At 47.1% G+C, this 13,227-nt stretch overlaps 1 protein-coding gene across 2 annotated transcripts in view; it reads left to right on the forward strand.

Annotated features, from left to right (window-relative positions):
* The first annotated feature begins 1,976 nt into the window (after window positions 1-1,976).
* JAZF1 (JAZF zinc finger 1) overlaps window positions 1,977-13,227 on the forward strand; it is a 199,660-nt gene continuing 188,409 nt past the window's right edge. For both annotated transcript variants that reach the window (XM_049798738.1, XM_049798739.1), the window contains exon 1: window positions 1,977-2,163. In XM_049798738.1, the coding sequence (XP_049654695.1) occupies window positions 2,049-2,163 (115 nt within the window). In that variant the 5' untranslated portion in view covers window positions 1,977-2,048. The remainder of the gene's footprint in view (window positions 2,164-13,227) is intronic.

A 13,227-nucleotide genomic window follows, 5' to 3' on the forward strand; every position in this document is an offset into this window, starting at 1 on the left:
CTGTATTATTCAAAAGAATTACACATTTTCATGAAATGCCTAACAGCAGCAGTTCCCCAACCCTTTAGACTACAGGGTGACCACAGTCAGCCCTGAAAATGTACTGTCAACTACTGTGTGCCCATGCTACCATTTTGTTTTAAAGTGTAAAATCTACAATATTGTTACAGCATCTCATGGCTATGCAAATTCTATTTACAAGCTCTACGTGTTGCAGTAAGAGAAGGCTTCTTCACATGGTATTTTTCTGGAAAGTAGGGGTTGTGCTTGCTTTGTTTACTTTGATATAAACTAAATGGAGTGGATTCATACATCAAGAAAAATAGAACTGGATGAAGGCAGAACATCAGAAAAGTATTAAAGTGAATGTGTAAGAAAACGACTGAAACGACCTGCAAGATAAAGCTTGTTTTCTCACCACAAACAATAGGTTCTCTGAAATACAGGACAGACACCAGGAACTAGCTCTAAGATTTTTCACGCTTTAAGCAAATGGGCAAATATTCGTCTTTCTATTCACTAACCATTCTACCGCATTTTTCGGCTTTGCTATTCTTTGGCTCCCACACCAATGCTAGGAACATTCCCACTTGCCATAGAGTTAATAAAACAGGCAAGGGCTCTGCTTATTCTTATGTACATGCTTAATTTTACAGAGATGAGAACAGCCTGGGACTGTTATCCATCAGCGGGATCAGTGGAATCACCTATGTCTGTATGATTAGGAGAGCCTCATAGAGATTTTGAGGCTTCTCCTAGTCACACTTCTGCTCAAAATCATTAATAATACTGTAGAACCATATAAATATGGAAAAAAGAGAGATGATTATAAAACGGGGGTGAGGGGTGGGGGGGTGTGGAGAAGAGCCTTCCTGACAAGCAATCTCTCACCTTTTTTTTTTCTCCCCCTTTTAATTTTAAATAAAGCTGTCTGCGAATTTGAGCCTAGGGAGACCTTCATTAAAATCAATTAATCAGCCTCTCTGCTGAATAGCTTTCTGGAGACAAAAAAGTCAAAATAGGGTTTGGGAGCGAGGTGTGTGCGCGACTCCTGCTAACTTCACCACCCCCCCCCCCCCCCCCCAGGGCCGCCGCCTCACACCCCTGCCCCGCCTCAGCGGGCATGTTGGCGGCCGCCGGGCGAAGGCGGGAAGGATCCGGCCCGCGGGCCGTAACCGGCTGCTCGGGCGGGACACGGACACACACCCTGACCCCCCCCCACCCCCTGGCGGCGGGGAGAGCCCCCCTAGCCCCGAGGCCTGGCCGGCCGAAGGGCGCACAGGTGCGCCCCGGGCCTCCGGCTCGTCGCCGGGCAGCTGAGGGTTGGGTCTGGCGGCCTCGGCTCCCCTCGGGGAAGGAACGACCGCCCCTCGGTTTAAGCGACCTCGGCGAGGGCTGGTTGCTTCCCCCCAGTACGGCGGAGGCGACGGGCGCGTTAGGAGCCAACTCCCGGCGGCCGGGAGAGCCCCCCCGGGACGGGCGCCACCGTCCCGGCCCCAGCACCTACCCCAGGAGCAGATCCCCTCGCCCCGCCGGCCGCTACTGCAGCCCCCGGCCCCGCACCCGCCCGCGAGAGGCTGAGGGGGAAAGTTAGCGGCGGGGCGCGCCCTCCTCCCCTCCCCACCCCCGCTCGGTGCCGGACGGCAGCTTCCGCCGCCCCCGCGGCGAGGGAGGCGCGGGTGTCCCCCGGCGGCGGCGGGCGCGGAGGGCGGCCCGGGTGCCCTGCTCCTCCCGCTGCCGGCGGCCGCCGCCGGGGCAGCACAGCTGTTACAGAGCCGCGCTGGTCCCTCCTCCCAGCTGCGGCTGCCTCATCTCCCCCCACCCAGCCCGTCCCTCCCCTCCGCCGCTCCCGACGCTGCTGCTGCTGCTGCTGCCGCCGCCGCCGCGGCCGCCACCTCCTCCTCCCCACCCCCACCCTCTCTCTCTCTCTCTCTCTCGCTCCCCATCTCTCTCTCTCCGTCCCGTTCCCCCCTGCCCCCGCCTCTCCCCGCCCTGCCGCCGCCGGCCCTGGCAGAGCAGGCACCGCAGGGGGATCTCGATGTAACACCATGACAGGCATCGCCGCCGCCTCCTTTTTCTCCAACGCCTGCAGGTTCGGGGGCTGCGGGCTCCACTTCCCAACCCTGGCGGAGCTCATCGAGCACATCGAGGACAACCACATCGGTGAGTGCCCGGCGGGGCCGGGGCAGGGGCCGCCGCCAGGGTTGGGTAGGGCAGGGCACGGCAGGGCGGGCGGCGGGGGCGCCCCGCGGCGGCCGGCGCGGGGGCCGCGTGTGAGGCGGCGGCGGCGGCGGCGCGGGGCGGGGTGGGGGGCACAAGGTGCAGTGGGAGCTGGGGCGCGGCGGCGGCGGCTGCCGCCGGGGGAGGTAGGTCGGCGGGCGAGGAGCGGCGGGAGCGGTCCTGCGGGCGACGTGGAGGGCTCCTCGGGGAGGCGGCGTGCGGCGCGGTGGCGGCGGCATGGGTGGGTGCGGGGGAGGCGTGCAGCCCGCCGGCCCTGGCGAGGGGGAGTTAGTTTGCATTGGCAGGAGGGAGCGCAGAAGCCCGGAGGAGGCGGTGGAGGAGGGAGGAGGACAGGCACAGCACGCCGCCTGCTGCTTCCGCCCCGGCTCTGGCTGTCAGGGCTCCGGGGAGGGAGCCGCCGCCGCGGCAGCCATTCCGCTTCCTCCTCCTCCTCCTCCTCCTCCTCCCGCCGCCGCCGCCGCCACTGCGTCCTGTCAGCGCTGTTGCTAGGTGTGGTGGGGAGGACGGGTCGCGCTCCGGCCGCACCGGCCGCCGCAGCGCGGGAGGCGCCTCTCGGCGGAGGGACGGCGTGAGGGAGGCCGGGGCCGGCGGCGCGGTGGGCGTGGAGGGAGGGCCCGGCGGGAGGGAGGGAGGGAGGCCGGGCGGCGGCAACGGCGGGGCCGGCGACCCGCGCCGCCGGTGCGGCCCCCGGGGCCGGGCGGGCGGGAGGCGAAGGCGGCCGCGCTGCGACCCGCTGCCGTTAGCCGCGGAGCCCAGGCCAGGCCGCGCTGGATCATCACCTGTAGGCTCGCCCCGTGCCGCGCAACGGCCGCCGCCCCCCGCTCCCCTCAGCCGCCCGTCCCGCCAGGGGCGCGGGGGCGGGGACGCCGCCGGGCCTGCGGGCGGCGGGGCGATGACTCGTCAGTGCCTTCCCGGCGAGGGCGCCTCATGGGCGGCGGGCGGGAGCGTGCGCAGGGGCCGCCGGGGCCGCCCCTCGGCAGCGCGGGCGGCGCCCAGGGGAGGAGGGGGCGGCGCGGCTCCCGGCCGGCCGCGGGCGCCAACTTTCCTTCTCCCCCCGTCCCGCGGGACCGGCCTGCCCGCGCCCGGCCGGGCCTGAGGCGTGCCGGCGTGGAGGGTCTGCCGGCCGGCAGCGCGCCGCCCGCCCCGGCTTCTAGCAAAGCATCTCGTCCCTGCGCCGTCCCCAGCCGGGCTCGGCCCCGCCGCTGGGCTGCCGCCGCCCCGCACCTTTGCTCTTCGGCCTCGGCAGGTGTGCTGCCTTGGCAGATTCTAGGCTGCTTCCCCTCCGAAACTTTCCGACTTTCTGCTAATAAAATACGGTGCTTAAACTGACAAAAATTGAGCTAACTCTTTGAAGCAGACCACGTTTTAAAATCGGGGCGGGGAGTGGGCGCGGAAATACAGGAGTTTTAAGCATCCAGGGACCGGAGACTCCCCTGTTTCACTGGAAGGATGAGGAAACAACATGCTGCTGCAAAACGATGAAGCTAGTGTGCGTTTCAGTTATTAAGTTTTAATAGGCAGGCCTGGATACCCGAAAAAAAATCTCTGAAGCTTAAATTGCGAGCGTAATGTTACATTAATGTAATGTTGTAGGTCAGCGCGATGGAAGGTGTGGTTCTCATAATTATCACGATGCCTAGTATGAGGTAACAAAACCACATACCGCAAAACTGTGTAATTTATGACTTGACGTCGTGCAAGCATACTGTTGTGATAGTTGGGGGTTTTTTTGAATCTAAGGTTCCTGGCTTTTTCTACATCGTGCATCACGTTACACCAGAAAAGCTTAGGGGAAACAGTTTCCCAAAATGAAAGTTCTTAAGTCATTTTGTGTGTCCCTCAAGTAGGTTATCAGCCCCTAGGTGCCACAGCCCACAGGGTGTCAGAAAAGATACGGTCCAGCCCATGCGGTCTGTGCGTTGCTGTTTAATCCCCGATCAGCGGCTCTAAGACTCTTCTGCAGAGAGGAGAACTTCATGCTGAAATACTGTAATTTCTTAATCACTGTATATTTAATTCTGTAGCCACTGTTCATTATTTTTTTCTTATCTCGTTAAAGTATTACAGATTGAACATGCATACATTTAATGAAGCGTGTCATTTGCCAAGACTTGCAAGACACAACTGCAACTTTGCACATATGATGTCACACGTGCAGCTGATTGAGTAGAAGCTGGTGGAGAGTGATGTAAGGTTGCTGCTCGTGCTTCATCTTTAATGTTTCACCTCAGTGTGATGGCAGGTTAAACTTGACCTGCTTGTGAATACAAGGTGCAGGTATGTTATGTGACTCACCTGTAACAAACACTGGAAAAATCACTAAGGAGTTGCACCAGTGACACCAAGTAGGGATCCCAGTTCTCATGTGGAGGCTCAGCTGTACGGTTTGGTGTGTGAGGGGCTCCCGGTGCAGCCTGAAGGATGAGAATCTATGAAAGCTCACCAGATCAGCGCTCAGCCAAGAGGTGATTAACCTTTCCAAAGGCAGCTGGGACATAAAGGAGTAAACGTCTGAATAGGAGCTTATGTTGGAATTACTTTCTCAGTAGGTCTGATGCAAACAGCATCCAATTTTTGCTGTCATACAGGTCTAGAAATATGCACTGAAATTTGTTGCTTTGAAAAATTGACTGTAGTTTTTGGCATATTGAGTGAAGAGTAACATGCTATATAATAAACACATTGCTTTGGACGTTCTGTGTGTGCTGCAGGAATGAAGAAAACTTGATTGAGTTATATTCCATTATTAGTTTAAACTGAAGTGGGCGATTGCTGGGCAGTGTTACAGCACGGATAACAAACTTGACGCTGCAAACCACTCTGTGTGGGGAGGTGTGTATGGCATGGGCTCTTGATGGTCTGTCTGCTGCAATGCTGCTGCTCTGCCACATTTCACGGGATGGGTTAATAATCGTTCACATCATCAGTGGAGTGCTGGTAAGAATTTGCTCGTTTTTCAGAGCTGTATTGTGTCTCTGAAAAAGTGGGAACACATACTTAGGCAGGGATCTTTTTTGGTCAGCCTTGCAAATAAAGCTCATCTTAGTGTTAAGGAAACACTGTTGCAGCATTCTGGGGACAGAATATATTTGGTTTCTGAGGCATTCTGTAGTTGCTTTCCTTACTCCTAACACTCATGAATAATCATATGGTAACGAAATAATTCAGAGTACAGTGGTTTGTTTTTTTTTTTTCTTTTACATCTCAATGGCCTCCTGATAAATTACCAGTTACTTGAAAAAGTATCAGTGCAGATAACCTGGGAGAGTTGTGCCCATTGGATGAAATATTCAACTCTGAGGTGGTGCTACATGCCCATCAGCATATCAGCTGCTTTCTGGGTTTTGCATTTATGTGTTGAAGACTTGTGAAGAATTAGGCTAGCTCAGAAGCAATGCTCTGGGGTCTTTCATAAGGCCCTACTGGTGTCCTCTGCAATGAGACCATGTTCTGCAGGGGGAACTCGTTAAGTCTGTAGCAATACTATCAAGCAACGTATTTGCATTTTCTGTGGCTCACACCTGAAAATAGACATTGATTTAAAACTGCTGATTAATAAATACTCCTCTGTGAGCTTTTTCTACCAACGTGTTGTCCAAGCAACCTGAAGCGCTGTTGTTATCTTCTCTGCAAGTGTGCTGAGAAGGGGTGCTTTTAGTCTGCCTTGCTAGGCCATCTCCCTGCCTCTTGGTTTTGGCTGCTCTGATCCCTTGCACGTTGACTTTTCTGATGTCTCTAGTCTGGGAGCAAAAGGCTTAATTTACTGCTGTTAGGTTCACACTACAGAATGGAATGGACTTAATCCCGTCAGTTCCCCAGCGTACTGTCAAGAGAGGAGAAACCCCCCCCAAAACCACAACCACCCACCCCCCAAAAAAAGCCCCAACCCTGAACTACTGGGTATTCAGCTGTGGCAACGTGGCAAATTTTATTGCACTTCTGCAGTCCTGGTAGTGTCTTCAGCTGTGATGTTAGGAATGGCACCTTTAGTTCCACAGAGTGTTTCTGAAATTACATTTAAGTCTTAACTTGGTATAAGTAATCTGGGGTATTTTCAGCTGTGCATAGAAGTCCAGAGGGTCACACACTTTGGTTTCTGGGTTTTCTGGGGGGCACTTCCCCCCTGTGATTTGATTCTTCCTTAATCTACCCATGGTTGAACTGCATCCTTTATTGTGGGGACAAGTAGCTCCTTAAAGCTAGTTGCTGATACAAAGTTTACTCTGATGCTGAAGAGCCAATATTTAAACTGAATTTCTTAATCAGATTTGACAACATTGTCATGTTTATTTTAATTTTTGCTTTGTATTTCTAGTTGAAAAATATTTTTAATCGTGTGCAGATGAAGTGGTTGCTTGTGTGAGCCACTATGTGCTCAGTTGGTTCATGATAAGTACTGACATGCCATAGGCACGTGTGTAGCTGTATGGCTGATGTGAGCAGTCCTGCTTCTGAGACTCATCGAGCATTGAGGAAATGGATGTGAATGAAATGAGTGTCTGAACCTACAGTGGTGGGCCCAAAGAGATAGAGGAGTGGATAAGAAGAGATGTATAAGATAAATCGGAAGATACTTCTATCTTGGTGGAAGTAGAATTTGTTAATTGTATTGCACTGAAACTGCTAGAAGAATTTGAAGGAAAAAAAAGATGACTATCTGCTTATACAGTAATTACACAAACTAAGATGATCTACTGTTGGTGAACATTTCGTCATAACTTTGTAGGAAGTCCTGGTGTTGAATAGCTTCCAGTGAGGTATTTGTGTTATACTGCTGTTGGAACTGGGAGCTATGATGCTTCTCATCAAAGTTGACCGATTCCCAAATATTAGGATGGGTCCTGTAACAGAACAGTACTTGCTGCGGGAGCAGAGGCAGCTGCTTTCCTAAGTGACAGGATTAGCAGGAAAAATAAAACTTCTTCAATAAAAGAATAGTTGCGGAAGACAGACCAAAATCTTACGTATAAAATACTACCCATCTGCAAAGTTCAGGTCACGTGGAGGGGGAAAGAAGCTTTTGAAATTCTGCATCTGGTGGTAACTTTGACATCTGCTACCTTCAGTGACTTCAGTTCTTATTTAGTATTAGGCAGTCAAGGGGCCAGATTCCACAGCAAAGAGCTCGAGTGGTTTAATAATCCATTGGCTGAATGCATGCAGCTTGCTTAAAGTTGGCCCTTTCAGTATTTTCCCAGAAATGCTAATAACGGTTGTGCTGTATCCTCACTTTGATAGTAAAAGGTATTGAATTACAAGCCAGCTGTGAGCACATGCCAAAATGGCATTTGGTATTGCTAAAACGTGTGTGTCACTCCCCTCTCCTGTGTTGCCCGAACTTCCATGAGTATGTTGGATAAAGTGTAATATGACATAGATGACAGCTTCTATATATTGGAGCCCTCGGTATGTTGTGTAAAACAAGCATAAAAAGATGCAAACCTTTTATGTTGCTAAAGATGAGGGTGAGGGGCTACACATAAGCATTTATGGAAGGCCTAGCAAACTTAAGTCTGTATGAAAGATTTTGTTCGCTTAAAGCTGAGCTCTTCAGGAGAGCGTGAACATCATTGAAGGGGTTACCATCATGTAACTCTCTTTTAGCACTTGCTCAATGTGTAATTTAACATTTGGAGTTGAGACTGGCTGTTTTCAAGAGGTGATAGATCTTAACCCAAGGCTTGTTACACTGTGAGTGATGTGGCAACTAGGTATATGGGATGCTGTGTTCAGTGTCTGGAAATTGGAGGACAGACCCATGCTTAGTTGCCAGTAATGTGCGTGAACGTGTGGCCTTGCAAAATAAAAGATCAATTATGTGTGTTTACCTCATTATTGTTCATGGAAAGCAACTTTCTACATTTATGGCTACATTTATCTTAAGTTCATCCTCTGCCCAGTACTTCTACAGCTGTAATTTTTGTTATTTATTGAAAATGCATTTCATAGTGATGTGGAAGGATGTGTGTTCCAAGGATGATGGTTATTTGCTTTGCAAGTTGGTGTGGTGAGGAAGGCTCTTCTGTTTCAGGAAGGCTTTTCTATCAGATAGACTCTCTTTTGACTAACAGTTCTAATCAGCACTTTTTTCCCCACTTGTAATCTTGAGCAGAGCAGGTATTTGGATTACTTTCCAGTTCCAAGTCTGGTTTCCTTTGCTCTTTGGGTTTGAATTTAAATTATGTTAAAATGTAAGTGCAACATTTGTAACAAATGATAGGTTATATTAATCATATGGAGGTAAATGGAATTGCCATTAAACTTCAACTAAAACATGATTTATTTATTTTTATACTTCTGTGCTGTGAAATTTGTTCTTGTTCTGAGGTTACCAAGTACGTCGAGGCTAAGGCATAAAGTGTCTTAATGGCGTAAAGCTTGAGTGGTGTATGTTCTAGGAAGAAGGGGCTGAAAGCAAATACCTGTGAACATGCTGCAAACTGATTTTTCCTTTTAAAGATTGAAGGCCTCACAAAGCTAAGAGGGATCTTTCCTTTTTCCTCTGCCCACTTGAGTGACTTTGGGTAAGGCCTGCTGCTGGGCTGCGTCCCTACCATTGGCAGGGATTGCTCTGCTTGTACACCAACAGATCTACACAAATATGAGTCAAAATGAAAAATTGAAGAAACATCAGGTAACTTGTAGCAGCAGTGTTATACTTCACTTGTGTAGGGCATACATACTTTTGGGGGGAAACTTACAGTGATTATCATGTCTGCTCTTTTTTTGTAGCTAACCTGCAGTCCTTATGAGAATTGTAAAATAATCAGGTGGCTGCCAGTCAACTTACCTTTTTTTCACTTCATCATTTCTTGGGGAATGTGAAAAGACCAGGAATTGTATAATAAAAGATAATTTGAAGAAGAGGCGATGCTAGAAGATGAAGAAACTTATGTGTTCAATCTGGAGATAATCTTACCTACCATTCCTTCCTCTTATATAATATAATGCAAATACAAACAAATAATCAGGAATATTTTGTGTCAAGCTGCAGAATACTTTAATGCAAAAGAAGTAAGCACTGGAGGCCAGCTGCTTCCAGTGTACTCTTTATGTTGCTCCTGAATGTGCTTTATTTATTTATTTATTTATAATTCTTTTTCTTGAATAAGCTGTATTTCACTGAGAATTAATTTTATTTGTCTCTAGTAAGCAGCAGTAATTCAAAAGTTGGATGATAAACATCTAAGTAAATAGCGGCTATATACACTTTGAGAAAGGCAGAGGCAAAGATTTTAGCGTTAATTTGAAATGGCAGCAATTAGAAAATTGATTTGATAAATCAGCTGTGTTTAACAAAAAAGAATCCTTGGTTTTAAGGGACTTTCTCAGTGAATAATTTCACAATTAAAATTAAACAACCAGTTCCTGTTACTCGGTGTGGAATTCTACCTTGAGACTTTTGGAAATGCTTTGGGGGAGTACATATGGTTTATTATACTTTTCTTTAGTTACAAGAGGCTGGAACAATATTCTGATCTGTAGAATAGAAGAAATATTCCAGCTTATGGTTTAATGATTTTTCTTTGCTATTAATATTTGCTTTTTTTCACCCTGAATTCTTAGGAGGCTCCTTCTTAACTTTGTGCTAAGATAAACAAGGAGAATGGATTTGTTCACCAGAGATGCTGATGACACTGTGGTGCTGTTTGTGTCTCTGGTGAATGCCCAGGATGGAGTACATTATTACTGTGCAGTTTCATTTAAGATACTGTAATTCATTAAAGAATTAATTGACTTAAATACAGTTAGTTATATCTTTTTAATGTTTCATCTTGTGTTACAAAGGATGGAGTAGACATAGAAGAAGAAATTTATCAGTTTAAGGGAAACAAAATTGAGTGGGGTTTTGAAGCCAAGCTGGTCAGTTCTTTATGGCCAAAAAGATTAGAATTTCATTGTGGGTGAATTTTGAAACACTTTTTCTGATTTTGAGAAAGACTTCACTGCATGCTAATAGAGGCCATCTTATTTTTTAAGAGTTTTTTTGTGAAAAGCTGAGCACTTTCATTTTGAAATGTTGGTATTGCTGAAACTGCTTCAAGAAAATGTTTTTTTAATTTAGAAAATATTTGGACACTTCTGAGATTCCCCCCCCCCCCTTTTTTTTTTTGCTTTTTTTATTTCCTCCAAGACTACTTTGTCAAACTTGAGTAAGCTGCAAACGTTTCTGTTCTTTCTGGAAATTCATTTTTTTTCCCCAGCATATTTTGACAGATAGTAAATATTCATTGAATAAAAATAGAACTGCTGAATATCTGAGTATGCTGTGGAAAGGAAGAAATAGATGTAAAGTATCACTTCTTCAGCAGTGTGTAATGCAGTCACCATCTTACTTTCTTGGAATTATCCCAATAGGAGCAAGTGGAGCTGTAACCCAGAAACTGGGAGGTACATTTAAGAGGCAAGAGGTCCAATTTCGGTGCTGTATGAGATTGGTATGGGTACATGAATGTGAACTCAGCCCCTTATGTGATAGATGACAGTGGCATTCATTGAAGAAAATAACACTATGTCATTATTTCAGTCATTTATTTTGATGCAATCCTGCTGTGTATCTTCATCAGAGAGTGTGTGTATTAGTGTTACGGGAGTGACCTCAAAATTAATTTAAAGTCTTTGTGTAGAGTTCAGATGCTTGCCTGCTTGCAGGTGAAAGCTGCAAACCAAATTACTGAGGTCTACCCTTGCTTCCTTTGTCTTTAGATCAAAGGACTGACGTTGATCCAAGTAAATTTTGTGACAAACTTGTAGGGAAACCCTGTTAGTTTACATGTTTTTACTAGCAATCTGTTGGAGAAGTGTTGCAACTTCTCTTGACTTGCTGTTGAGTAGAGAAGTGTCTGCTACCTCACAGGCGTCATCATTGATGGTTGTACTGGGATAACTGGGTGTGTGAGAGTTGTTAAGGTCCCAGTTTTGATGCAAAAAGTAACAATGAACTACTCATATACTCATCTCTATTTCAGTTTGGGGCCAGGGAGCTTTTCTTCCTGTTTATCCTGTTAAGCATTTGGGATGCCTGCAGAGCCTTCGTACCGAGGTGTCAGGTCTTCGTTATTTGAACATTATTTTTTTTTTTTTTTTTTGCATAGAGGGAGGGGAAAGATAAGTGGAATCTAAGGAAAAACCTAAAGAACTGTTTTTCCCCATAAATTTGTGTGGGCCATATTGCAAGAGCTTCCTGACTCACTTTATGAGTATGCTAATGTGAGAAAGATGGATTTGTGGAAGGGAAGTGAAAAATCTCTGCAGCAGTGACAGCACAGAAGAGGGAAGAGGCTCAGGAGTATGCTGCTTTGTGCACTCAGTCTGGGGGTTATTCATCCAAATGCAGAGTACCATGGATGTGGCAGCGTGGACCAGGCAGTTGACAGCTTCATGGACAGTAAAATTCACTAAAAATTGCTTAGAACTACTATGGTATTTTGAGGGAAAAAGAAAGCTAAAGGTGTTTAAAATAAAATCCCATGGTTGCACAGCCTTCCAGGGAGGAACTAGATTGATCTAGGGTGGTCTACTGTAGTTAAATTTAAGTGCTCTGTGCCCCTGGGAAGACATGGGGCAAGGTAGTGGTGTGGTTGTGGAGGGTGGGAAGATAATGTTACATGGCTTTTTTTGTATGCACTTTCATTTCACAGGTCTATGCTAGGGAATCTTCCTTTTCCCAGGCACAGTGTAAGCACTTGCTATACTTCAGAAGGACTTTGTAGCTGGGCTGTAGGACTCTTTCCACACAGTCCTAGCATTGGTAATAATTGCATTTTCCTTGCATCTCAGAAAATCTCTTAAATTGACTAAATACTCCTGAACTATGTAAATGCTCTTATAGATGGGAAGTGCCGACACTGTAGCTGTGTTGGTCCTCATGCTTTATCTTCAGCAGCCATGTTTAACAGTGGTTGCAGATTTTGGTCTCTGTCCTAGGGCAGCTATCCAGAGAGTTAGCTACCTGTACCTAATGTTTTGTCTTGTTTCAGCTATCCAGAATAACCCCTTTCTCACTGACAAGTTTTTTGTGAGATTGTGAAGAGCCTGTCTTCAGAACAGAGCAAATACCCTGTCTTTGCTGACAGTTGCCTTGGTGCAATTACCCAGGGCTCTCTTTAGACCAGATTCAGCAGGGAGATAAAGTCTGTGTTGGACACTGTGATCTGGAACATGGTTATATGTCAGTGAGTTTTAGTGGCTTGCTCAACCTGCTTCCAGAGCCAGGGTAAATATCAAGAGCTTCTTCAGGTATGTGACAATAACTGAATGCCCAGGACGGGGAAAAGGTATTTGTTGCTGTTACCTTCTGTGGACATTTTTTGTTGCATTCTTGTATTTTAATATTAAGTGGTTGGATTTTAATTTAAAAAAAAACCAACACCACCAAAATTGCCTTTGAACAGCCTTTACCTGATGAATTTTAGTTCTGTAGCAGTTTTCATATCTCTGAGTTAGAAATTACTTTGAAAGAGATGGGTGAGAAATTCTATATCTGCTCTTGCTATACCTGAACTGTATGTATGGCCTCAAGTGCATTTCAAATATTGAAACAAATATAACAGAAATGAACATTAATTTCTAAGCTTAATGAATGTTCTGGAGATATACTGGGTTAATTGATAACTGTGGTTTTTTTTCTCAGTGGTGACCTGACTTTTTCCTTTCTTTCTTTTCTAAATAAAAAATACAGCTCCTGTAGTAGTATCACTCTAATTCTACTTTATTCCACTGACCTCTGAAGCATGGTGGATGTACAGCTAGTGACCCCTTCTGTTCTTGCAAACAGCACAGTGTGCCAGCCGCAGGATTGCTTACTGCCACTCTGGAAACGAATGCCTCTTCACTGACCCTGCCTGTATGGAAGCCATAGCATTTGCATTTGGAAAGCAAATCCCCTTGCTCTGCCCCCCAAACCCTTTAATATTGGAAAGGAGTGGAGTGTTGCCTGCAACGGTGTAAGTAGCTGCTAAAGATACTTAGTACCTCCTGAATTCA

This window comes from Accipiter gentilis, chromosome 4, assembly GCF_929443795.1.
Source record: "Accipiter gentilis chromosome 4, bAccGen1.1, whole genome shotgun sequence".
Classification (NCBI taxonomy): Eukaryota; Metazoa; Chordata; class Aves; order Accipitriformes; family Accipitridae; genus Astur; species Astur gentilis.